The sequence below is a fragment of the Terrapene carolina genome, unplaced genomic scaffold (assembly GCF_002925995.2).
Source record: "Terrapene carolina triunguis isolate 2854851 unplaced genomic scaffold, T_m_triunguis-2.0 Scaffold66, whole genome shotgun sequence".
Taxonomy (NCBI): Eukaryota; Metazoa; Chordata; order Testudines; family Emydidae; genus Terrapene; species Terrapene triunguis.
The window spans coordinates 27146082-27169784 of record NW_020664417.1 but is presented as its reverse complement, the minus strand read 5'-3'; the positions used below and the strand labels follow the sequence as shown (position 1 = coordinate 27169784).

The 23703-nt window shown below is 44.2% G+C and overlaps 1 protein-coding gene across 2 annotated transcripts in view; it reads left to right on the top strand.

Annotated features, from left to right (window-relative positions):
• Window positions 1–1587: 1587 nt before the first annotated feature.
• The window catches only part of CUNH4orf45 (chromosome unknown C4orf45 homolog), an 88236-nt gene continuing 66120 nt past the window's right edge, over window positions 1588–23703 (top strand). For both annotated transcript variants that reach the window (XM_029910630.1, XM_029910629.1), the window contains exons 1-2: window positions 1588–1751; window positions 14589–14821. In XM_029910630.1, coding sequence (XP_029766490.1) covers window positions 1685–1751; window positions 14589–14821 — 300 coding nt within the window. In that variant the 5' untranslated portion in view covers window positions 1588–1684. The remainder of the gene's footprint in view (window positions 1752–14588; window positions 14822–23703) is intronic.

The following is a 23703-nucleotide window of genomic DNA, read 5'->3' as shown; positions in this document are numbered from 1 at the left end:
CCTGACCTGAGCTCGGCGCTGCAGGCAGCCAAGAAAGTATTCTTAGCGCATGAACTCACTAAATGAAATGACTTGCAGCAGATGGTAAGGTATGGAGCCAGCTCAGGATGACGACCTGTTATAGCTGTTGGCATTAATACAATTCTAATTTCAAAACCAGGAGGCAAATTTAGTGCATGAGACACAGGAGAGGGCATTCCAGCTGAGGCTTGTCACCCTGAGAAGGCAGCACCATGCCTTGCTAGGCAGATAACACAAGTTACAGGCAGACATGTAAGAGTGGAGACAGTTGAGTTAGGTTTTAATAGCTATGGGTTCTCCCTATGCTCAGTGGCACCTGCAGCCATATGGACATGGTGTGTGCCATTGGCAGGGGCAGGGCTCCTGATGGGGGAGAAAGGGTAGTTTGCCCTGGGCCCATAGACCGAATGGTGTTTCAACCTGACATGCTGGGTCACAATGCCACTCACTGAAATTTGGCCTGGTGGCCTCTCTGCCTGGCCAAATCTTCAGTGGTGCTATGCTAAGTTAAAGTGAGAGTTGTTCACTTTCTGGAGGTGTCCCTACCTATTCTGACGTGTGGGAAGGCACTGGAGGACTATCAACACTCAAGTTAATTAGTCTGCATCAACAATGCAGAGTGGACAGGTTACCAGCCCAAGTGAAAGTGGCATCCAGGTTCTAGCCTGTCCACTTACTCTACTGGGCTATCTCCACTCAGCCCAGAATTCAGACACAGCCAAACTCGAGTTAGATGATGTTCTGTTGTGTGTTCTTGGGTTAAGGGCAACATCTGAGTAGGAGCCTGTGATAACTTTTTAGTGAAGAGGTCCCCTTAGAATTGCAATCAAATGCAATAGATACTGATGATAGAACAGGGGACTATTGTGTCTACTGATTAGGAGAAGAAAATGCATTGTCTATTAATGCTGTGTCCAAAAAATTACACCAATTGACAAAAAGTAAAATAAAATAAATCCTGCTTTCACTAAATTACTGAAGTGCTATGCCTAGGTATAAGAACCAGAACAGAACAGAACAGAATACCTTAGCAGGGTTGTTGGGTAGTTTGAAGTCTCCTCAGCTGAGAGGTGGGTGGATGTGGAAGTCATCAGAGGCCAGCTGTGTACCCTGGTTCCAGGGCTTTCCAGCTATTATCTTTCATGAGCACTAAATTCAATCAAAAATCAAAGAAGTTGAACAAAGGTAAAGATATAGAGAGACCTGCATAGCTCCATCCAGCTCGCTGCTATAGACTACAGTCCAGGGCTGTAGCACCAACAGCTCCCCTGGGGCAGGACCCCATTAACCCCAAAGCTGGGCGCCCACAGATGCGCTGGCTCCCACTCTGACCTTGCCTCTTGCAGAAGGTCCCGGGTGTTAGCCGCGGAAACATTCTCTCCCCCCCAAAGGGCGCCGGTGCTCTCCCTGCTCCAGAGTCCCAGGCTGCGCGCCTGGAGAACGCGCCCGGCCACTGGACTGGGCGGCCGCTTGCACAAGGACAGTATGTCACAATGCAGCTGCCGCGAACGAGCAGCGACCCCAGCAACCGGCCCTCGCCGGCTGCTGCCTGCAGAGAGCCAACAGCTGCCGCTGCGCCCGGCGCTGGGCTGGGTCCGCCAAGGAGTAACCGAGGCAAACCGCAGGCAGGCAGCCGGGCAAAGGCGAGGGGCTGCGACGCGTCATGCCCGCCAGTACCCCCAGACGCTCCCTAGGAGCAGCCGCTACGGGGAAGAGGATGATATTTACAGGTAATTAGTGCGTCTCCGCACCTGAGAGCCCGGAGCTAGTAGAACAGGACAGCTGCGAGCCAGAGCCAGCGAGGCAGCGAAATCTGTACAGTATAGCAAGCTGCTGCCTCGTAGCCAATACGACAGGGCTGCAATTAATATGATTATATTATTCACACCCTAAACAATTATGTTCGACTATATTATTGATCATAAGCAGGAGCAATATGGACAAAGAAAAATTAAGAATTGCAATTCACTGTAGATAATGTTTTCATCGCTTCTCGGCTCTCTGTGAGCTGAGGGGTGAAAACATTATCTACTATTTTGTAATGGTGTTGCAGCTTTATTTTATCGAGTCTGTGTGTGGGGGGGGGGGTCTTGATATCTAGATTGAAACCCCTCTCTTCATTGTTCTTTTTTATGATACTGTCTTTTTCCATCCAGTAAATGTCTCCATTGTTCAACCGTAAGGACTTATTTAATGTATGCGTGTGAGAGAAACACACACAAAGCAGGAACGTGAAATCGACACTTCCTCAAGTTGGAAGCTTTTGTGCTCTGCTCAGCAGTGCTCATTCTTTATTGAAAAAGTGTGCCCTGAGCCTAGGTATTAAACAAAGAGACTATATCAGCGTCTGAGAAGAGCGCTACATCTGAGGGTCTGTATGAAAACCTCCTGCTGATAGCAAAGAGATTTCCCAGCGTTGCAGTTTAATAGTAGTTACAAAGTTGGATACTTACTAGAAACACATTTGAATTTTAAATGTCTAGAAAACACAGTATAAAATGAAAAAGCACAGGAATTAAACTGAGGGACTGAGAGCAAATGTGTGTGTATTTAGTTTTGAAATTTCAATTAATCCTGGGACCCTAACTTTATAATCAGAGAAATAATACCTATCTGAAATTTGAATTATACACAATTATTTGATAGCTTGATTTCAGAGTACTCCTATACTATTAAACAATTAATTGTAAAAATCACTTAAACTTTCACTTTCATCCTTATACTCCAAAGAACTGGAAACAAACTATGAATTGTAGAAAGTATTTCAGACATGGTACACATTATTGAGAGTTATATTGAACACATTAAGCTGTGCTCTGCATATTATATACAGTAGTATAGTTCTGCCACTAGGGTACAGTCCCAATAAGAAAATATGAATAAAATACATTTGTCTTCATTCCAAATCTGTGTGTCATTCACAGGTATTAATTTAACAGTTCAGCACATTTAGATCTGTACAGGGGCAGCTGGCTGGGTCCCTATTTTATTTGGTGCACATGGACACATTCCATTAGGGGGCCCAAAGCAGTAGCAGAACTGCATTGAACAGCCCAGCAGAGCACTTTCAAAAGTGCCCTTAATAAATATACTTGCACATGTGTAGCTGGAGTTTTGACCTAGAGCAGTCACTGTGGGTCTTATTTGTCTCCTTCTCTAAAGTACCCTGTGGAAGTGGACAAGTTCTGCAAGAAACTTCACCAGTTTTACCATGTACTTCCTTCTAAAGTGTCCCTATGGAGATAGGGATGCACTCACAGACACACAGAGCGGTGAGGAGCTGGTTGGCTCTCTACACCCACAAGTCTCAGGAGATGGGGCCATTTAATCTGTCTACACCAGTGCTCCCACCATTGTTACCACTGAAACTGAGGGCCTTTCAGCAGCTCAGCAGAGTACCCTCTCTTCCTGGCAGCCCTTTATGTGGTTCCTGTCAGTGACTGCTCTTAAAATTGCCCGTCACCAGTAGTCTGACACTGCAGAAGGGCACTACAAAAGTGCATGTGGATAGGGCAGCACTGTTATCTTATGCAGGACAGTGGCACAGGAACAGCCATCACTGATCCCCGACTCATGGAGTTCAAACACTATGGTGTACACATGGAGAGGCTTCCCTGGGGCTAATACCAGTTTAATTAAATTGATTTGAAAACTGATTTTGGTTTAACAGGTGCAAGTTTATTGTGCAGACAAGGCTGCAAACTGACAATCCCTATATTTTTCTCGGGGTCAGGTGTTCTCAGATGACCCTTCAATCTGGAAATGCCTCTGTCACATTAGAACAGAACTAGAATTTATTGATCACCTAGACAAGCTGCAATGCCAAATATCCACTCAGGAGTTTTCTATAGGTCAAGTCAGTGGCAGAGTTGAGATTAACATTGAGTTCCCTGCTCCCAAATCCAGTGCTCATATTAGTAGACCATGCCTCGCTCAAGGAAACTGTAACTCCAAAATGCATGTTGTTACTCCTGGGGAGATTCTGCGCCACTGCGCATGTGCAGAATTCATATCCCCTGCAGAAAAATGACTGACAGGGAAGCAAAGGGAAGCTGCAAGAGCAGTCACGCACCACTTCCTTGCTGCGCAGGTACATAGTTTCAGGCACCTGGAGCAGCCGGCGGAGAGGTAAATCATCGCAGAGCTGGGGACACCCCAGCCAGTGGTTCCTACCCTGAGCTAGGATCAGCTGCTAGTCCCGGCTGGACTAGAGGCAGGAGAGGATGGGACTTCCTCTTCACCTGCAAGGAGTAGCTGGGACTGCATCAGACCCACCCCCAGAAACCTCCCCCAGCTGCAGGAAGCTCAGCATCCTCCCCTGCTTCCTGCCCCCATCGCTCCTCAGCTGCGGGGGGAGGGGTCACTGTATGGGGAGCTGCTCCCCCATCCACCCAACCCCCATGCATCTAGACCTCCCATACCCAGACACTCCCGCCAAGCCTCACCCCATACACCCAGAACCCCCTTGCCTTCCATACTGAAACCCCACCCCATTGAACCTCAACCCCTGCATCTGGAGCCTCCAGCACCTAGACCCCTACACCCAGACCACTCCCCACTGAACTCCCTACACTCAACCCCCACCCTCATGAGCCCCACCTCCCTGCACCACCCTGAGCCCCCACATCCAGTCCCCCATGCAACTGACCCCCAATTAGTTGCACCCAGACCCCCACCCCACCCCACCAAGCCCCACTCCCCCAGCACCAAGATTCCCCTGCTGAGACTCCCACACGCCTCCACTGAACCCCAACCACTTTCACCTGGAAGCCCCTGCAGAGTCCCATTGCCTCTGCACCTAGAACACCCCCTCCCCAATGAGCCTCTGTGCATCCAGACCCCCCACTGACCTGTCTGCACCCAGATTGTCCCACATAGACTCCTCTCACCCCACATCTGGATGCCCACACACTTTGCCCCTCCACACTTGGATCCTGCCTGTCCCACACCTGGTGCACCTTGTGCAGAGGGGCAGTGCCCCACAGTGTTTCTGGGGCAGGCCCAGGCCTTGTGCTATGTCAGGGTCGGGTGCAGCCTCACCACTGTGTCCATATCCCAGGGGTGGAGAGGCTGTAGGGTGATCTCCCACCTTCATGCAGCCAGTGGCCTGTGCTCCCCACTGCCATGCTGGAGCCTCTGCATTTATTTATTGCCAAATAAAACTTGCAGAATTTTGCAGAATTTTAAAATATTGTGTGCAGAATTTTTAATATTTTCATGCAGAATTTTTACTTTTTTGGCACAGAATGCCCCCAGGAGTAAATAATATTGTAAAAACAACAAATGAGCTTTACATTATACATGTATAGACTTAATAAACTCAGCATTTTTCACAAACATTACACATTTTTCCTCTCATTATCCCCTCTGTGGAAGGTTTAGGCCTTTGGATCTGCATAGCGCCAGATCTACTAGCTGTTCCCTTGCACTTGCCTCACCATGCCACTGAAATCCTCCTCGATATATTGTTCCCCTGTGTGGTATGCTCCTTTGTCCAACATACCCACAATTTTAGGGTGTGTTTAGAGTCTCCTGTGACTGCAGAGGACAGATGAGGCAGCATATAGCCTTAGAGATGTTGTTTCATTCTATCTGCAAACTCAGCACTGCATGGGTTTGCATTCACAATTGTATTTTTTCAACTTTTAAGGGATAGAAGGAATTTTTGAAAAAGATAACATCTATTCCATTGAAATTGATGGGGCCACTAGAGAATGCTCATCTGACATGCCATGGTGAGGGCTTATCTACACTGGCATTTTCCAAAAATCTCCCAATGTAATACTACCACCAGTAGTAGCAATACTGGGACCATTAGCATAACACTAGTGATAGGCTGGCCATTGGCCATTTAATGTCTACACTAGTGATCCCACTAGGGTAACCAGACAGCAAGTGTGAAAAATCGGGATGGGGGTGGGGAGTAATAGGAGCCTATATAAGAAAGAGACCCAAAAATCGGGACTGTCCCTATAATATCAGGACATCTGGTCACCCTAGCTCCCACCATTGTTACCACTGAGACTGAAATACAACAATGGGAGATTTTTAGAAAAGTGCCAGTGTGGATAAAGCCTAACTGGCTCAATCCAGCCCCTGTGCTACAGATTGTATTGGGATTTTTAATACCCTGTAAATGCTTGATCCTTTGTTATTGAAATCAGTAGAAAGATTCTCACTGAGATCAATGGGTGCTGGATCAGGCCCTAATGCACTCTCCTATGAGTAAATATTTTTCTGTGGAAAGCACTCTTGTTGAGAATCTAATCTTGGAAAGTGATCTTGACTCTTCATCCTGGCCACCTTTAATTCAATAAAGTTGCAACATCTTTGTTTCATTCAGGCAGTATCACTGTACTATTGTAAATGTCTGATCACTGTCAGGCAATTTCAACACAAGAGTAATAGTCAAGGTTATTTTTAAAGAGTCAAAGGCAACTTAATCACAGCCTTAGTTCAACTAAAAATGCAGTGTTTGCTTTTAGTAACAGAGCAATGAAGTGCAAGTAAAGCAAGCAATACATTTCACATCATAACTTGCTGGCTGCTATGGCTGGTAACTATGTTATACAACCTACTGTATCAGTTCAAAGTTAGCATAATTTTCATACACATTCTGAAACTCTCAGTATAAAAAGAATTAACCTCTATATTTTAGTTTTCTAGTATGGTATTCACAAGGAGGACTTACGCTCTGCAACACTGAGCGTCAATGTGCCTAACTGTTAGGCACCCTGCCACCTAGTGGAATTCAGTCCTGAGCTAGGTGAGGCACCTATCTCCACTCATGATTCACAGCCATGAACCCTCTCCTGTATGTAAATAATTAAATATTCATTGGAGCAAGGGGACTAAAACCTGGCTGTCATGTCCCAGCTGAGTGTTCTACACTGGGTTATAGAGTCATTCTAATGTTCATTCTGGCTCAATTACTATTTAATTATTTATACTAAGTGGAACAGCTTCATGAGGAGAGCTTAAGGGAGACCTGTCCCACAATACCTTATAGCCCAGTGGGTTAGGGCACTCCTCTGGGAGGTGGGAGTCTTCAATTAAAATATCTGTTCCACAGCAGACAGAGGAGGGAATTGAATTTAGGGGACTTGCCCAGAATGTGGGAGGCCCAACTACTGGAATAAAGGCTGTAAGAGGGGGGAAATGCACCACCCCCTCCTCCTCTCTGGCTGTTTTGTGAGGGTTTAGACATGTTCTAAGCACTGATTGGGCCCCACAGGCAATGTAGAAAGGTAAACTAATCCCGGGTCTTATGTGTGAGTTAGGAGCCGAGCTGCTGGTCAGTGTCAGGACTTCGGGAGCTATTAGAATTCTTTGTCCACAAGCATGTGGACAAGGGTGATCCAGTAGACATAGTATACTTGGACATTCAGAAAGCCTCTGACAAGGTTCCACATCAGTGGCTCCTAGGCAAACTAAGCAGTCGTGGGATAAGTGGGAAGGTCCTTTCATGGATTAGTAACTGGTTAAAGGACAAGAAACAAAAGGGTAGGAATAAATGGTCGGGTTTCACAATAGAAAGTGGTAAATAGCAGGGACTGCCAAGGAGCTGTACTGGGACCAGTGCTTTTCAACATACACCTCTACCACGATATAATGCGACCCGATACAACACAGGTTCACACATAGCGTGGTAACCCCGGGGTTCCGGCAGTGGGGCTCGGGCGGTGCTTTAAAGGGCCCAGGGCTCCGGCTGCTTCGGGGAGCCCCTGGCCCTTTAAATCACCGCTGGAGCCCTGCCGTTGCTATCCCGGGGCTGCGGCAGCGGGGCTCGGCCGGCGATTTAAAGGGCCCCGGGCTCCCCACAGTGGCCAGAGCCCGGAGCTCTTTAAATCACCGCTAGAGCCCTGCCGCCGCTACCCCGATATAACGGGGTTTCACCTATAACACGGTAGGGATTTTTGGCTCCCGAGGACCGCGTTATATCGGGGTAGAGGTGTATTCCTAAATGATCTGGAAAAGGGGGTAAATAGTGAGGAGGCAAAGTTTGCAGATGATAGAAAATTACTCAAGACAGTTAAGCCAAAGATTACTGTGAAGAGTTACAAAGGGATCTCACAAAACTGGGTGACTGGGCAACAAAATGGCAGATGAAATTCAATGTTGATAAATGCAAAGTAATGCACATTGGAAAACATAATTCCAATTAAAGAGACAAGGTGGGTGAGGTAATATCTTTCTAGGAAACTAAGTCACAGTGTCACAGTTAAATACAAAGTGGAACAGATTGTTTAGCATAAGTAGTTAACACATATTTCAAGAGATCATTGAATCTGTTCCACCTTGTATTTAGCTGTAACACTCTGAGTTAGTTTCGCAGACCTGAAGAAGAGCTCTTTGTAAGCTCAAAAGCTTGTCTCTCTCACCAACAGAAGCTGGTCCAATAAAATATATGACCTCATCGACCTTGTCTCTCTAATATCCTGGGACCAACAAGCCTACACTGCACATAATCCCAATTATATATACACAAAACTGATGGGTTCTAAATTAGCTCTTATCCGCAAGAAAGATCTTGGAGTTATTGTGGAGAGGTCTCTGAAAACATCTGTTCAATATGCGTCGGCAGTCAAAAAAACTGACAGGATGTTATGAGCCATTAAGAAAAGGAAAGATAATAAAAAAGGAAGAATTCTTCCATTGATTTAGGTATCACCTCCTAGGGAGGTGGATTAACTACAGTGACAGGAGAACTCCTCCAATCACTGTAGTGAGTTTCTACCCTGAAACGCTACAGCGACACAGCTGCACTGTTGCAGCTGTGCTGCTGTAGCATTTTAAGTGTAGACGTAGCCTAAGTGTTGGACTTAGATGCCTAAAATGGCAGCTAGGTTCCTAAATCTCCCTTGTTAATCCCACCCCAATGTTCTAGCTCAACTTTTGATTGCCGTTCAGTTTCCAATGGTTTAAAGCATATATGATTATCCTCAACAATAATTCACCTTAAAATAGTAAGACAGTAAATTTATTTCTGCAATACCGCCTGTAAATTTGTTCCTCCCAGTTTTAATAAAGTCTCCTGCCACTATGTTGGCATACTCCCACACCTCCAAAGCTATGTTGTGGGAATTCTAATGTGTTGTTAATTGTTAGGTCTCCTGACATGATTGACGATCCTAAGGTCAAAGGTAGCCATCATATGGTCTCAGAACTTGTCTTGTCAGGAAGCTAAAGAAAATAAACCAGAACAATTGTATGATAAAGCTGACCTAACATGACTCCTTTGCTATATCGCTTCAGCCTCTGTTGTGCAGAGCACTGACTGACTGTTGGCAGGTGGATCAAAAATAAAGTTAGCTTCTGTTTCTCCACTTCTCTTGCTTTGCTCCAGCCTCAGGCTCAGATGGTTCTCTGAGAGTCAGATTTAGAAAAAAAGCACATGCAAATAAAAACAGTTAAATGTCATTGTAGTGCAGCTCCAGGCACAAAGTAGCTTTGAGAACATCCCAAAATCCTTGCAAAGGTTAGATTAGGAAGTAAAGCTATAATACTTACCAGTACATTGTCAGGAAATTTAGATTCCACCCCCTACATTCATTATGGGGGACTGGATAGCTGTAAATTACAGGTTTGAGTCCAGCGTAGGGAGACTGGCATTATTGATGCCTGTGTTGTACCTAGAGGAGTTGTATTTACATATTTGTCAGTCTGCTGCCTTTCTAAAGGAGATTTTTTTTGAAGTGGACAAGTGTATGCATAAGTTTGTGATAAATTTGCTTTTAGCTTTTGAGAAACCCTTGCAGAGATAAAATGTGATTACCAAACTCAACTAAGCTACACATCCACATTTTGGAGTCATATCTGATTACAGTACAATTTCAAACAGAAATTAACTTTTCAGTATTTCTCAGTTTACAGTATCACCAATTAATGTTCATAAAGTGATGCAGCTCTGAGGACTGGCTTATCAATTTGAGGAAAGAATAAGCAGTCGGCAGTTTATCATTGGTTTTCTACTGCTGGCCACAGGGCCCAAACTTCTGAGGTGTTAAGCATCTCCTACAAAGTGCCAAGTATCCTCAACTCTTACTGAAGTCCACAAGTGTTGCTGTGCACACTAAACATTTGTCTACCCTTGAAAGTGTTTCTGATAAGGTAGGGTATCAATTTAAAGCGCAACAGCTATTCCTGAGTAACTCCATGTGTGAACTGAAATAAGTGTGTCCACATATGGAGTGAATCAGGAACAAATCCATGCGTAAACAAGCCCTTAAGCAACTCGCAGAATTTGATCTATACCATATATCAGGCCAGGCTAAAGACAGTCACCATCCAACTGGGATGATGACTTTGGCCCTCATCCTGCAAAGACTTATGCACATGCTTAACTTCATGTACTGTGAGTAGTCCCATTGCTAGCTTCAAATGATAAAGTTGTAGTCATTTTGGAGTTATTGTTCTGCTGCTAGATTGAACTTTGTTGGGAAGAGCAATGTAATTCTCCTACAGGGCACAATGCATTTAAATGATTGTGGTGTATTTAGCTATGAAGCTGTTCACTGCATTTTTAAGCACAGTTTGAAGATTTATTTACGGTAATTATTTATTTAGATTTAAATACAACAATGCTTATACAAATCTCTAGGCACCGTGATTAATAGTGATAACAAAACATTATAACAATTATTATAACAAAACAACAACAACAACAACAACAACAAAAAGAAAAACAAATCCCCAGCAGCATTAAAGTAATTATTCAAAAAGGAGCTCTGCCAGTCTCTACAAAAATCCCACCCTTTCCTGCCCCTTCATCATTCTGGGAACATACCCTCAGCCCTCTCCAAAAACCTAATCAAACAGAAGTGTTCTGCAGCATTCTCAGGAGGTGGCCATATTCCAGCTATTTTGGATCCAGGTGGAGACCATGTTCCAGAGACTTTGAGCTGTCACACAGAACACCCTGCTATGGGCTGCCTCTCTTCTACAACAAGCGGGAACCTATTCAAATGTCTCTAATGACTGCAGCTGGGACAGTATGGCACAATTCCTCAAGATTCAAGATGGACGGTCTTACAGAGTGACACACATTCCACCTGCTTTCTTACTCATGGAGATTTTATAATTGTTCCTTCCTTGTTTGTTGTTTTCTTTACTCTAAAAGGAAAGATTGAACATACAACTTTGCTCTTTGTGAATAGAAGACATTCTTTACAAGGAGTTAATCACACACTAGCAAGCATTAGGAGACCAGCGATGTACAATGTGTACCAACTATATTTCTACAGATTATTTAAAGACACTGATTTCTTTTAAAGTAAATCTGGATAGCAGATCAACATGTGTGATTAGTGAAGATTATTTTGTGTAGTTGAAATGTACAATGAGGTAATAATGTAATTGGCAGAGCTGAGAAATGCCAAAATAAAAAATAAAAACTTAACACAACACTGATGCTCCAAGCCAGAGGTGTCAATGTCTACTTTATGGTGCTCTCATGGCTAAAGTGACGGGAAGAAGGGAATTAACTCTCTTATATCCAACCAGATGGTAATAATGGTATTCCTTTCTGAATAGGTGATTATTGCCTAGTATTCACAGGCATAGCAAAATCAATGTTGGAATGAGAAAGTCTCTCCAGTTTTACTTTATTTTTCCAGCATCTCTCTCTTTACCCCTTTCTATTACACTGGAAGGTTTTAAATTAGCACTTGCCCTAGTCCATTACATTAGGAATAATCATCCCTAAACCTGAAAGGAATAAAACTCAGTTGACACCTCACTGGTTAGTGTTCCCACTGTGTCTCCCAACATGGTGGTTTCTTCAGCATATGAGTCCCAGGAGCCTACTAGATCTGACAGGGATCTGAAGTTTGGAAATGTATCCCTTATGTGAGGAAGTAGTAGTTAGGGTTTGTCTACACTTGAAAGTTCATTCACATTAAGGTAGGGGTTGAACTTAAGGCAGAATAGCTATTCCTGAAAAGTTCCAATTGTGCCTACACTTAAAAGTTTAGCCAATATAGTCGTGTGAGTTAGAGGTGTGATTCCCCCTCCTCCATGGTGACCAACATAGCTATGCTGACAAGAGCCCTAGTGTAGATGAACATAAGAACAGCCATACTGGGTCAGACCAATGGTCCATCTAGCCCAGTATCCTGTCTTACGACAGTGGCCAATGCCAGGTACTTCAGAGGGAATGAAAAGAACAGCCAATCATCAAATGATCCATCTCCTGTTGCCTGTTCTCAGCTTATGGCAAACAGGCACTAGGGACACTTAAGAGCCTGGTTTTGCATCCCTACCCATCCTGGCTAATACCTATTGATGGACCTATCCTCCATGAACTTATCTATTTCTTTTTTGAACTCTGTTATAGTCTTGGCCTTCACATCATCACCTCACAAGGAGTTTCACAGGTTGATTGTACGTTGTGTGAACAAATACTTCCTTTTGTTTGTTTTAAACCTGCTGCCTATTAATTTCATTTGGTGACCCCTAGTTCTTGTTATGAGAAGGAGTAAATAATACATCCTTATTTACTTTCTGCACACCAGTCATGATTTTATAGACCTCTATCATATCCCCCCTTAGTCATCTCTTTTCCAAGCTGAAAAGTCCCAGTCTTATTAATCCCTCCTCATATGGAAGATGCAGTTATGCTGGCAAAAAAGGCCTTTTTTTTCCTGGTATAGCTTACTCAGTTCAGGGAATATAGCAAGATAACTCTTTTCCTGGTGTAAGCTGCATCTTTCCTAGGAAAGGTCTGCCAGTAATAGCTCCACTGGCAAACCCTTTCAAGTGTAGTCAAGACTTGTTGCTTTTCCAGTAGCATTGCTTTTCCACTTGGGGCATTGGGGGTTCCTCCTTGTGGAAATATTGGGGTGGTGAGTGTCATGTCTGAGACAACTTCCCTTTGGGGCCCAAAAGACCTGTACACCCCATTGCAATGACTACAACTTAAAAACAATCTGATACCTTTCCCCCCCAAACTCATAAAGCAAATATTTTCTTCTGGGGTTAGAGTTTGCTTTAGTTTTGTCTGAATAAATTATTATGTCAAAGTTTAATTCCCTGATAATAGAGGTTTATGATGGAAATGGCATCACACCTTTCCTTCACAATATAATGATGTTAAGGAGATATTAATACAACCAGTTTTGGGAAGCTGTCATCAACATACTGTAGTTGTGACTTAGGGTAGGACTATACTGTGAAAAAAAGTGTGTTCTGAAGTTAGCTAACCTACATAAACTAACGTGGGTTAAAATAGCAGTGAAGACATGGCAACTCTGCTTTTAATTTGGGTTAGCAGCTCAATTTAAAGCATATAGGGCAGGCGGGGGCTGAACTAGGGCTGTTAACTAAAATTATAACCCGAGTTGCTGTGTCTTCACTGCTCTTTTAACTGAGTTAGCTAACACGGGTTAGCTAACCTGAGTTAAGAATACATCTTTTATTTGCAGTGTAGACATACCCTTAAGGATTAGCTATTAGGGCAGAACCAGCCTTTAGAACCTGTCAGGTTCAAAGACTCCTCAGTGTTTGGGATTTCTTAGAATATCAATACTAATGTCAGCTTTAATTTTGTATCAGGTAAGTTTCTACCTCTTTTTTGCAAGGATATTCTTCTAAATGTAATACAAAACCATTATAGTTATTTTCATCCATAGACTCCAAAGTACTGCACCAAGGTGTGTAAACACCATTATTCCTACTTTACACATGGGGAACCTGAGGCAAGTGACTTGCTCAAGGTCAGGCAGAAATTTAGTGGCCAAACCAAGAATAGAAATCTCACCTCTTCACTCACAGTCCACTGCTCTAGTCCCTGCTCATCAAGCTAGAAGCTTTGCCACAGTAGCTTTTCCTAATATTTATAAGTTATTCCTGGCCAACTCCCGAAGATGCCCAGCGCTGGCCTTTGGGGTCCAGACTATGACACTTACAGCTGCAGCTCTACTGGTTTTTGGAAGGGTGCAAGAAATCATCTTATTAGGCAGGCCCTAATTCTAAGCCAAAAACAATAAAATCCTGCTTCCTGTCAGAGAATGATGGTTTACTTTGCTCCCCCTTATGGCCTCTTTTTCAAGAGTCAATGCTTTAGGAGCATGAAAAAGTAGTGCCCATACAAAAGCTTTTTTCCCACCTGGGAGCATGTTGTAACCAAGATAGAATCATAGAAATGTAGGACCTTGAGAAGTCATCTAGTCCAGCCCTCTGCATTGAGGCAGGTCCATGTAACGCTAGACCAGCCCTGACAGGAGTTTGTCCAACCTGTTCTTAAAAACTTCCAAAAGATGGAGATTCCACAGCCTCCTTTGGAAGCCTATTCCAGAGCTTAACTGCCCTTGTAGCTTAAGCCCATTTCTTTTTGTCCTACCTTCAGTGGACATGGAATACAATTGATCACTGTCCTCTTTATAACAGCCCTTAACATATCTGACAGACAAAATAAGCGTGAACTACTCCTGTGCAGTGAAACGGCTCTTTAAAAGTTGTTGGATTAAAGTAACTGAGAAAATGAAGGATGGAACAACACATACTGAAATAGTAAGAAATGTAACTCTTCAGTTTTATATAACCAATTTTTAATCTTTTTTTCCCCTAAGGCCCAGATGCTATTCGTGATTACAGAACAAAGCTCCCTGAGTATACTTGCTACATCGGAGCAACCACTCCAGCACAAGGGGCCACCGCTGACCTTGAGTACTTGTGGCGTACTGCCCCCTGGACGACTTCTATACTGCCCCACAAACATTCCTACCCTGGACAAATCGGCTGGGGAGTAACAGAATTTAGTTATCTCAACAGAGGAAATCTGCTCAGTGGCATGCAGATTAAGGTAACTACTCATACATTTCTCCAGTATTTTATCAGATGCCATCTAGATGGCATTAAAGAGTGTCTTGCTTTGTAATTTTATGCTGTGTGTTTGTAGTGCTGTGGTTAATCAGAGAACAAGATGGAACACATTTATTTGATAAAAAAGACACCATTTTTTAAGATCATGTACAGTCAACATTATTACAACAAATGTATTAAAGTGGTGGTACTTGAAATTATACTAAGCATTCATAAATGTTAGCTTTCATGAAACAAATTAAATGGAAAGTTGTGTTGTGTAATGACATGTGCACTAGAGGTGTGCAAACTATTAACATGTTAAATCAATTGAGTCCATGTGTTTACAAATATCAACCCATGTTCATGAAAGCTTGGGGAAACATTTTCAGAAATGGGTCCCTGAAGTTAGACTGTCAAGTCCATGCAGATACCTAAACAAACAGCCTGATTTTAGGCAATGCTGTATGCACAGCACCTATCCACTGATGTTAGCTTTAGACACCCATTTTTGAAAATCTTGGCCTTGATGGATGTGGGCTGAGTTTTAACACCTTTCTGGGAAACTGTCCACCCAGAAGTGTGGAAGGAGGAAGTGACTGGAACAGCTGGGAGGAGCTAACTTTAGGATGGAAGGTTCCCTTAAGGGTTGCAAGGTTCACTTGAGAGTTTGCGTTTGAACTTGAGCTTTAAGGTATACCTGCAGGTGATGGCCCACTTCCAAATACCGTAAAAAAAACTGCAGGCATGAGTTTCTGAACTCATCTGTGAGCAGAATCCTGCCAGGTTTGCACAGGTCTAGTATGTGCTCACTACCTCTGAGAACTCTTAACATTTTTTTGGTGCTCAGCCCCTTGGGGAGCAGAAGTAGAGAATAGAATCTCAAGACACTCTTGAGCTTGTCTACCTCCCTTCTGGGTGCTGAATCTGCAACCTTTGCTTACACCTGTAGTCCCAGTTGAAGTCATTATTGGGACTCTTGACATATATAAGGATTGCAGGAAAGTGCCCTAAGTGTTTAATTTTTGAAAAAATCTTTAGTTTTTATATACAGATGCCAAAACTGCATGTTTTTATTGAGTAGATCTGACCAGTTATGCCTGAGGCCCCAGTCTGGTTGGGGCACTATCATGCTAGGTGCTGTACAAACATATACGACACAGTTCCTGGCCTGAAAGAGCTTTTTTGTATTGCTAAGACATAGCTTACAAATGTCCGATAGTGTTTGCACATTACATAACTGCACACTGCACTCCTAAAAAAAGTCAATGAACATAGTTAAAACCCCCAGATTATCAGTTCTGAGTACAGTATATGAATTCTTACCCACTCATGGGGCCCTTGTTTTCTCCCACTCCTCCACTGGATGCAATTTCCTCTCCCCAGTCCTCATTAGTGTGAAAAGGAACAGAAACAAAGGATGGAGGAGCCTGGCCTGATCCTTCATCCAACATCCTGTGAAGAAAAGCAGGAAGGGGGCAGCTGTCCTGGTTCAGCTCTTTCCCACACAGAGGATGACAAGGAGGAAAAGGTGGCCCTCCAACCTTTATCCCCTCTGCACAGTAGCACCATGTATAAATAGCTACAGCTGAAAACATAACAGATTATTTTCCTTGGTGGATGGGAAGGAACTGTTTGTGTTTGAGTTTATCAGGAATGGAAAAGAAAAAGCTCAAGGCATTTCGAGAACTATTAGAGAAGAACAGCAGACTTTGGCTCTAAACTGTTAAAACTTTAGTTTCCATGGGTTGTTCCTTCATAGCTTTGACGCAGGGAACTAAAAGGCACTTGAGGACTCTGAAAGCCACATTTGGCCCTAAGGGCATAATTTGGGCACCCTTGCAATACAATGCCCTTTCTAGGTCAAAGTCTGAACCTTCATTGATTGCTTCTCTGCAAAATCTGAGCAGGTGTACATTCCTAGGAAGAATACTGGCATTGATTAATGTCTCATGCTTCTTTGTTCAAACAATATATCCTGCTCAAATGAGTCTGTATGAGAAAAAGCTTTGTGAAAGCATAAATGGGTGTGTGTATATATATATTATGTATATATATATTATATATATACACACACCAATTTATATACTGGTATGGACTCATTAATGGGAGGTGGTGGTGGTTGCCACTCAAAAATAGGCAGAAATTAAACAATGTGGGACCTAATTTTCTTCATTCTTAGTACTGGGCTCCAGTATGTAGAAACTAAGATATCTCTTTATTTAGGATCCTGAAATCCTGAATTATTTGGGCATAGGAGCCTTCCTGGCAGCATTGCCCTACAGAAGCAGGAGTAGCTGTATCTCTTTTGGGTACATGTGCAACCACTCAATTCATCCTACAAAAGCATTATGTGCAACCACTCAATTCAACCTACAATAATAGGGGGAGGAGACCTAAATAATTTGGGCCAAGAAACGGATGTATAAAATGCACAATTCACACCCCATCCTGGCATATCACCTCTGCTCTCTGGCTGTGAAGGATCTATGCGGGGTAAAATTCAGATTTTAGTGGAAACAGAGTTGAGTTGAGCAGTTGCACCCTGCCCTCTTTCACTGCCTCTTGTCCTGTCTGTGACAAAGAGGCTGCTAAATTTAGCCTAACCAGTGTAACAGGTTTATTCCTTTATCAGATAGCCATTAATAGGATGAACATTTTAATCTTAGATATCAATACACAGCTGTTTTTCTTTTAACAATTTTCCTATTTTACTTGATACTTCTAAGTCAGCTTCTTCTGGAACTAAAAATGGTTTTGAACTGCTTTACCCTTATAGAATCAACAACACACATGGAGTCCAGGTCTCTCTCAAATGCCTGACAATCTTCAAATAATTTCAGCTCCCACATTTCTGATCTGCAGATGTTGCTGTCAGTACAAATTGAAATTAAAAAGAACATCTTTGGACTTTGCTACACAGTTATAAAAGTAGCTTTTAAAAGCACCTTTACGAGAATCAGATAGCTCCGTGGCTATGAGTTTTAGTTTCACTTAAATATTATTTATCCTCTCTTGTGTCATAGAAGATTGTAATTAAATCAGATATACTAACCAGGAGTATAAAACTTCAAGCTCTGTTAGATAAACATATTTTCAGATCTATTGTACAAAGTGGTAATGTCTGACTCACAACAGTTCTGCCAGTGTTAGCACCCTAACATTTCTGAAAATAAAAACACACATTGTGTTCTGAACAATTGTTGACATTGTAGGTAAGAGTCTACGAACCCATATTCCTGTTGCCATCCCTGCATCAGATAAATGCGCTCACTATATAGGAAAAAGCTATACTACTTCTAAATGACCACATTGCTATTTCAAGTTGCTGCTGATCCTTTAGAGCCAAATCTACTGCCAAATTCTGCTCTCAGTTATACCAGGTTAAATTTGCAGTAGCTTCATTATTGGGGATTTACTCCAATGCAACTGATGGTAGAATTCAGCCCTGAAATTTATCTTTTTGGCCATGAAGTATTTTATTTCATTTTGCTTTACAAACCTCATGAATTAGGGGGTCACATACTTTGTAAGCCTACGTAGGCTGGGCACACATCAGGAGCTCCTTGCATTCCATCTCACAAGCTCCCGTGTGCCACCCACCCATCCCCCTCTATTTCAGGAACTCCCTGAAATTTCCCGCAATATACCCCATGCTAGACATTCTGCATGCCCCCTTTTCTCTCTCCTTCCATATCTGGTTTCTCCATTCTTAAAGTTTGGCTCCCAGCGGGAATAGAGGGGAAGAAACAGAAAGAACTTGCAAAAAGAACAGGAGTACAGTGTTAGTCTGCGGATACAGACTAACACGGCTGCTACTCTGAAACCTGTTAGAAAGAACTTGACCATTCTTCAGTTTGATGGTTGGTGATATTTGTGGATATTGAGCCTGATTCGCTTTTCATGTACACCTATGTAAACACAATTGACTTCAGTGGAGTTACTTCTGGTTTACCTGATGTAAGTGAAACAACTATTCCCTTTGTTTGTATTACTATTCAGAATGACTCTGCTTTGCCATCTGTCTTTTTAATTTTATTCTGGTTTATTTTGTTTTCTATGAATTCCTGTTGCCATAGCAGCTAGGCCTATACAATAAATAAATAAATAAAAGCTTAAAACAAGTTTGATAAGTAGGGCCCTACCAAATTCACAGCCATGAAAAATGCGTCACTGATCGTGAAATCTGATCTCCCCTCATGAAATCTGGTCTTTTGTGTGCTTTTACCCTACACTATACAGATTTCATGGAGGGATACCAGCGTTTCTCACACTGGGGGTTCTGACCCAAAAGGGAGTTGCGAGGGGGTGTCACAGGGTTATTTTAGGAGGGTCGCAGTATTGCCACCCTTACTTCTGTGCTGCCTTCAGAGCTGGGTGGCCAAGAGTGACAGCTGCTGACTGAGGGCCCAGCTCTGCAGGCAGCAGCACAGAAGTAAGGGTGGCGATACCATACCATGCCATCCTTACTTCTGTGCTGCTGCTGGCAGTGGCTCTGCTTTGAGAGATGGGCTCCTGGCCAGCAGCCACCGCTCTCCAGCTGCCCAGCTCGGAAGGCAGCGCTGCCGCTAGCAGCACAGAAGTAAGCATAGTAGTACCGCGACCCCCCTCACAACTCTTTTGGGTCAGGACCCCTACAGTTACAACACTGTGAAATTTCAGATTTAAATAGCTGAAATCATGAAATTTACGATTTTTAAAATCCTATGACTGTGAAATTGACCAAAATGGACTGTGAATTTGGTAGGGCCCTATTGATAAGTTAGCAGCAAGTGATGGCAACCTAATTGTCCCTTGCATTACTATCATCAATGTCTTACTAGATCAACTGTTAATACAAAATAACCAAAACTGAACAAAAATAAGCACTCATACAAACCATTTTTAAAGGGCCTTATGTCAGACCCTGAAGCTTGCCAAACTTTGGTTCTGGCAGAGCTCCAAGGGGATCAAATTCCATCGGTGGAGGCCCCTCACTGGAGAAAAGCTACAACTGGCAATCAACCCTTGCAAGATCCCACCCATGAGCTAACAATACCTCTTTATAGACCAGCGGTAGGCAACCTATGGCATGCGTGCCGAAGGCGGCACGCGAGCTGATTTTCAGTGGCACTCGCACTGCCCAGGTCCTGGCCACCGGTCCGGGGTCTCTGCATTTTAATTTAATTTTAAATAAAGTTTCTTAAACATTTTAAAAACCTTATTTACTTTATATACAACAATAGTTTAGTTATATATTATAGACTTATAGAAAGAGACCTTCTAAAAATGTTAAAATGTATTACTGGCACGCAGGGCCGGCTCCAGGCACCAGCTTACCAAGCAGGTGCTTGGGGTGGCCACTTCGGAGAGGGGTGGCACGTCCAGCTGTTCGGTGGCAATTCGGCGGACGGTCCCTCACTCCTGCTCGGAGCGAAGGACCTCCCGCCGAATTGCCGCTGCAGATCGCGATCGCGGCTTTTTTGTTGTTGTTGTTTGGCTGCTTGGGGTGACCAAAACCCTGGAGCCGGCCCTGCTGGCACGCAAAACCTTAAATTAGAGTGAATAAATGAAGACTCGGCACACCACTCCTGAAAGGTTGCCGATGCCTGTTATAGACATTACTTGTGCCCATCACTATCGTGTCTAGGCACCAAATACTTATGAGTCACTTGTACCAAAAGCTGCTTATCTAAGTAAGACACATGTCACATACCTTAATCTGGTCTAAATACACCTCAATAAAGGAAAAACCAGCAATCTAGGGCCTTAGATTATAAACCCTTCAGGAAAAGGATTGTCTTTTCTGTTTACACAGTACCCACCACAATGGGGCCCTGTCCCAACTGGGGCTTTTGGGTGGTACCATAATATTAATATTTTCTGCTACTGCTCCTAACACTAGGTCTGTAGACTTAACTGTTCACATCTTCCAGGAGAGACCATAAAAAAAAGCCTGGCTCTCTCCAGGTCTCTTCCCCCAAATTTTAGCAAGGGTACTGTTTATGTACTGACTATATTTCCCATCGTGCCTTGCAAAATAGGGCTAATTATGGCTATTATAAGGAATTACATTTCCCAGCCAGCCCTGCTCTTCTGCTGCTTTGAGAAACTCTAGCGAGGTCAACCAAGAGCTAGCCTGATCCCCTGCCAGTGTGAGGAGTTCCAGCCCTTTCTGTTCACTGAACCCTGGTGGTGGGCCATAAAGCCAGGGTCTGCAGGATGGCTGTTGTTTATAAACCCCAGACTGCTTCCCCAAGACTACAGTCCATGCCTTGTGGCTGTGTCTCCTGTCTCAAAGATATTTTTATAGGAAAACTGGGATGGGATGTACTGGGTCAGGGAGCTTCCTTATTAAACTCTGAGGACCTGTGTGCCCTATGTTTGCATTTAGTGGTTCCTGAACAGGCCAGCAAAGAGGGTGGCATGGACAGCAGGCTGGACAATGGGTGCTGGATCTGCAGTTACATGAATCCAGTGGTCCTAACAAGTGGCATATGTGGGGGCGGGTGGATGGGCGAGGGCGGGAGGAGGGAAGCAGGAAGGAAACTACAGCTGCTATGCTGACCCATAGCCTGGAGTAACAGCCTGCACCACACAAGGGTTTTGTTGTGGTTTACACTTCTCATCCCCCCACACTTCACTTATAGCCTGAATACTTGAGCTTTATGGACCCAATTCAGCAGGGTACATAAATGCATGTGCCTAACTTTAAGCACGGATTTCCGTGCAACTCCTTTCATGCATAATGGGCTCATATACATTGCTGGTCAGAGCCTCTGGATACATCCACAGTTCAATACAAGACTCGTGGCATGACCACAGCTGGCCTGGGCTGCCTCAGGCTTGCAGAGCTAGGGTTGTGGGGCTAAATATTGAGTGTACACATTTAGGCTCAGGCTGGACCCCGGGCTCTGAAACCCTGTGAGAGGGGGAGGTCCTCAGAGCCCATGATCCAGCCCAAATGTCTACTCCGCAGTTTTTAGCCCCGCAGCCTGAGCCCTGTGGACCCACGTCGATGACTCAGGCTCTGAGACTCAGTGCAGCAGGTTTTTTATTGCAGTGTAGACGTACCCTCTGTGCGGGAAATACAATTTGCCCTTAAAGCTGTCATTCCTGTATCTGCAGACTCACTAATACAGCACAGCATGGGTTCACCTTTAGAAGATGTTTTCTTTGCAGCCATAAGGGATAGAAAAGTACCGTATATACTCGTTCATAAGCCGAATTTTTTTTTAGTAAAAAAGGGAAGCACCAGAGAAGGGGGTCGGCTTATGAATGGGTATAGAGAGGGAGAGGTGGGACACAGCCCCTCCCCCCAACAGAGGGAGCAAGGAGAGGCAGCAGAGCCAGAAGGGAAGAGGCGGGGCCAGAGTCTCTCCACTTCTGGCTCTCCCCCCAGCCTCCGAAGCAGCTGCAGCTCCGGGGCTGGCAGGCTGCAGCTGTGCCACTCGGCCCTGCCCCCCAGAGCAGGCTGTGGCCGCGCCGCCCAGCCCGCTGGAGCACGCTGCGGCCGCGCCACCCGGCCCAGCCCTCTGGAACATGCTGCGGCCGCGCCACCCAGTCTGGCCCCCTAGAGCATGCTGCGGCCGCGCCGCCAGGCCCAGCCCGCTGGAGCACGCTGCGGCCGCGCCGCCTGGTCTGCCCCCCCCAGAGCAGGCTGTGGCTGCGCTGCCCAGCCTGCCGGACCAGCTCCAGCCAGGCCAGAGACATCCTCCCCTGGCCCTCCCCAGATAAGGGATGGGGAGAGTGTGGGGGTCCCGGGCTAGGGATGGGGTCATGTGGGGAGTGGTCACAGGGGTTACTCCCCTGACTCCCAGCTTCTCCCCCCCTCAAAAATTTCCCCACCAGTTGCTGTCCCAGCCTGTCAGAGTAAGCAGTTGGAGCACCAGGACACTTTGTTTACTTAGGTTACCTCCGTGCCTGCGGAGGCTCGAGGTAAACAAGCCATCTCGGCCCACCAGCGGCTTATCCTGATGGCTCGGGAGCCAAAGTTTGCTGACCCCTGAATTATAGGGTCGGCTTATGAACAGGTTATAAAAATTTTCCATTTTTACATATCCATCTTGGGGGGTTAGCTTATAAACGAACCGGCTTATGATTGAGTATATACGGTAACTTTTATTTTTTTAGTTATAAGTTTAAATTCTGCAGAAGCAGAGAGGGGCCACAAGGTAAGTGCTGGTTTTTCATTACAACTCCTGAGAGAAACAGAGACAGAAGTGAGGCTGGTAAGAGGGAACAGGACAGGAAAGGCAACAGCAAGAGAGGAGGTAAGCTGCAGGGTGTGAGCTGGTAAAAGCATGAAATGAAAACAAGGTAAATTTTGAATTATGGGACTATAGTTCCATCACTACTTAAATTTGGTGGATTAAACAAAGAAGCTGCTCAAAACAAAATAACATGGACAGCAGAATAGGGCAAGGAAGTAATTATGTGGCAAACTGGTTGCTGCTTTAGCAATGACTGGCATTTTCAGTGTTGGACTGCATAACACCTGCAACTGTTGACAAAGATGAATATGACTTAGAAACAGAAAAGCCAAAGAGAAAAATGAAGACATCATATGATGCTTGAATTTAATAGAAATAACTGAAGTTTTGATTCAGAGATTTGCATCAGAATTGTTTGCAATGCACCAAGTTCTGCCCTTAGATAAGCAGCATTACAGGAATTCAAATGAGAAACACTTAGATTGGCTTTCCTATTTTAATTTCTATCCTCAGATTTATCAATAGGCATGGTGCATCTAAGGTCCAACTTGAGAGAGATGTGGAGAAGCAAAAATGGGTAAGAGTAGAGTGGGGAAAATAGGATGTGGTATTCAAGGTGTGTGTGTGTGTGTGTGTGTGTGTGTGTGTGTGTGTGTGTGTGTGTGTGTGTGTGTGTGTGTGTGTGTGTGTG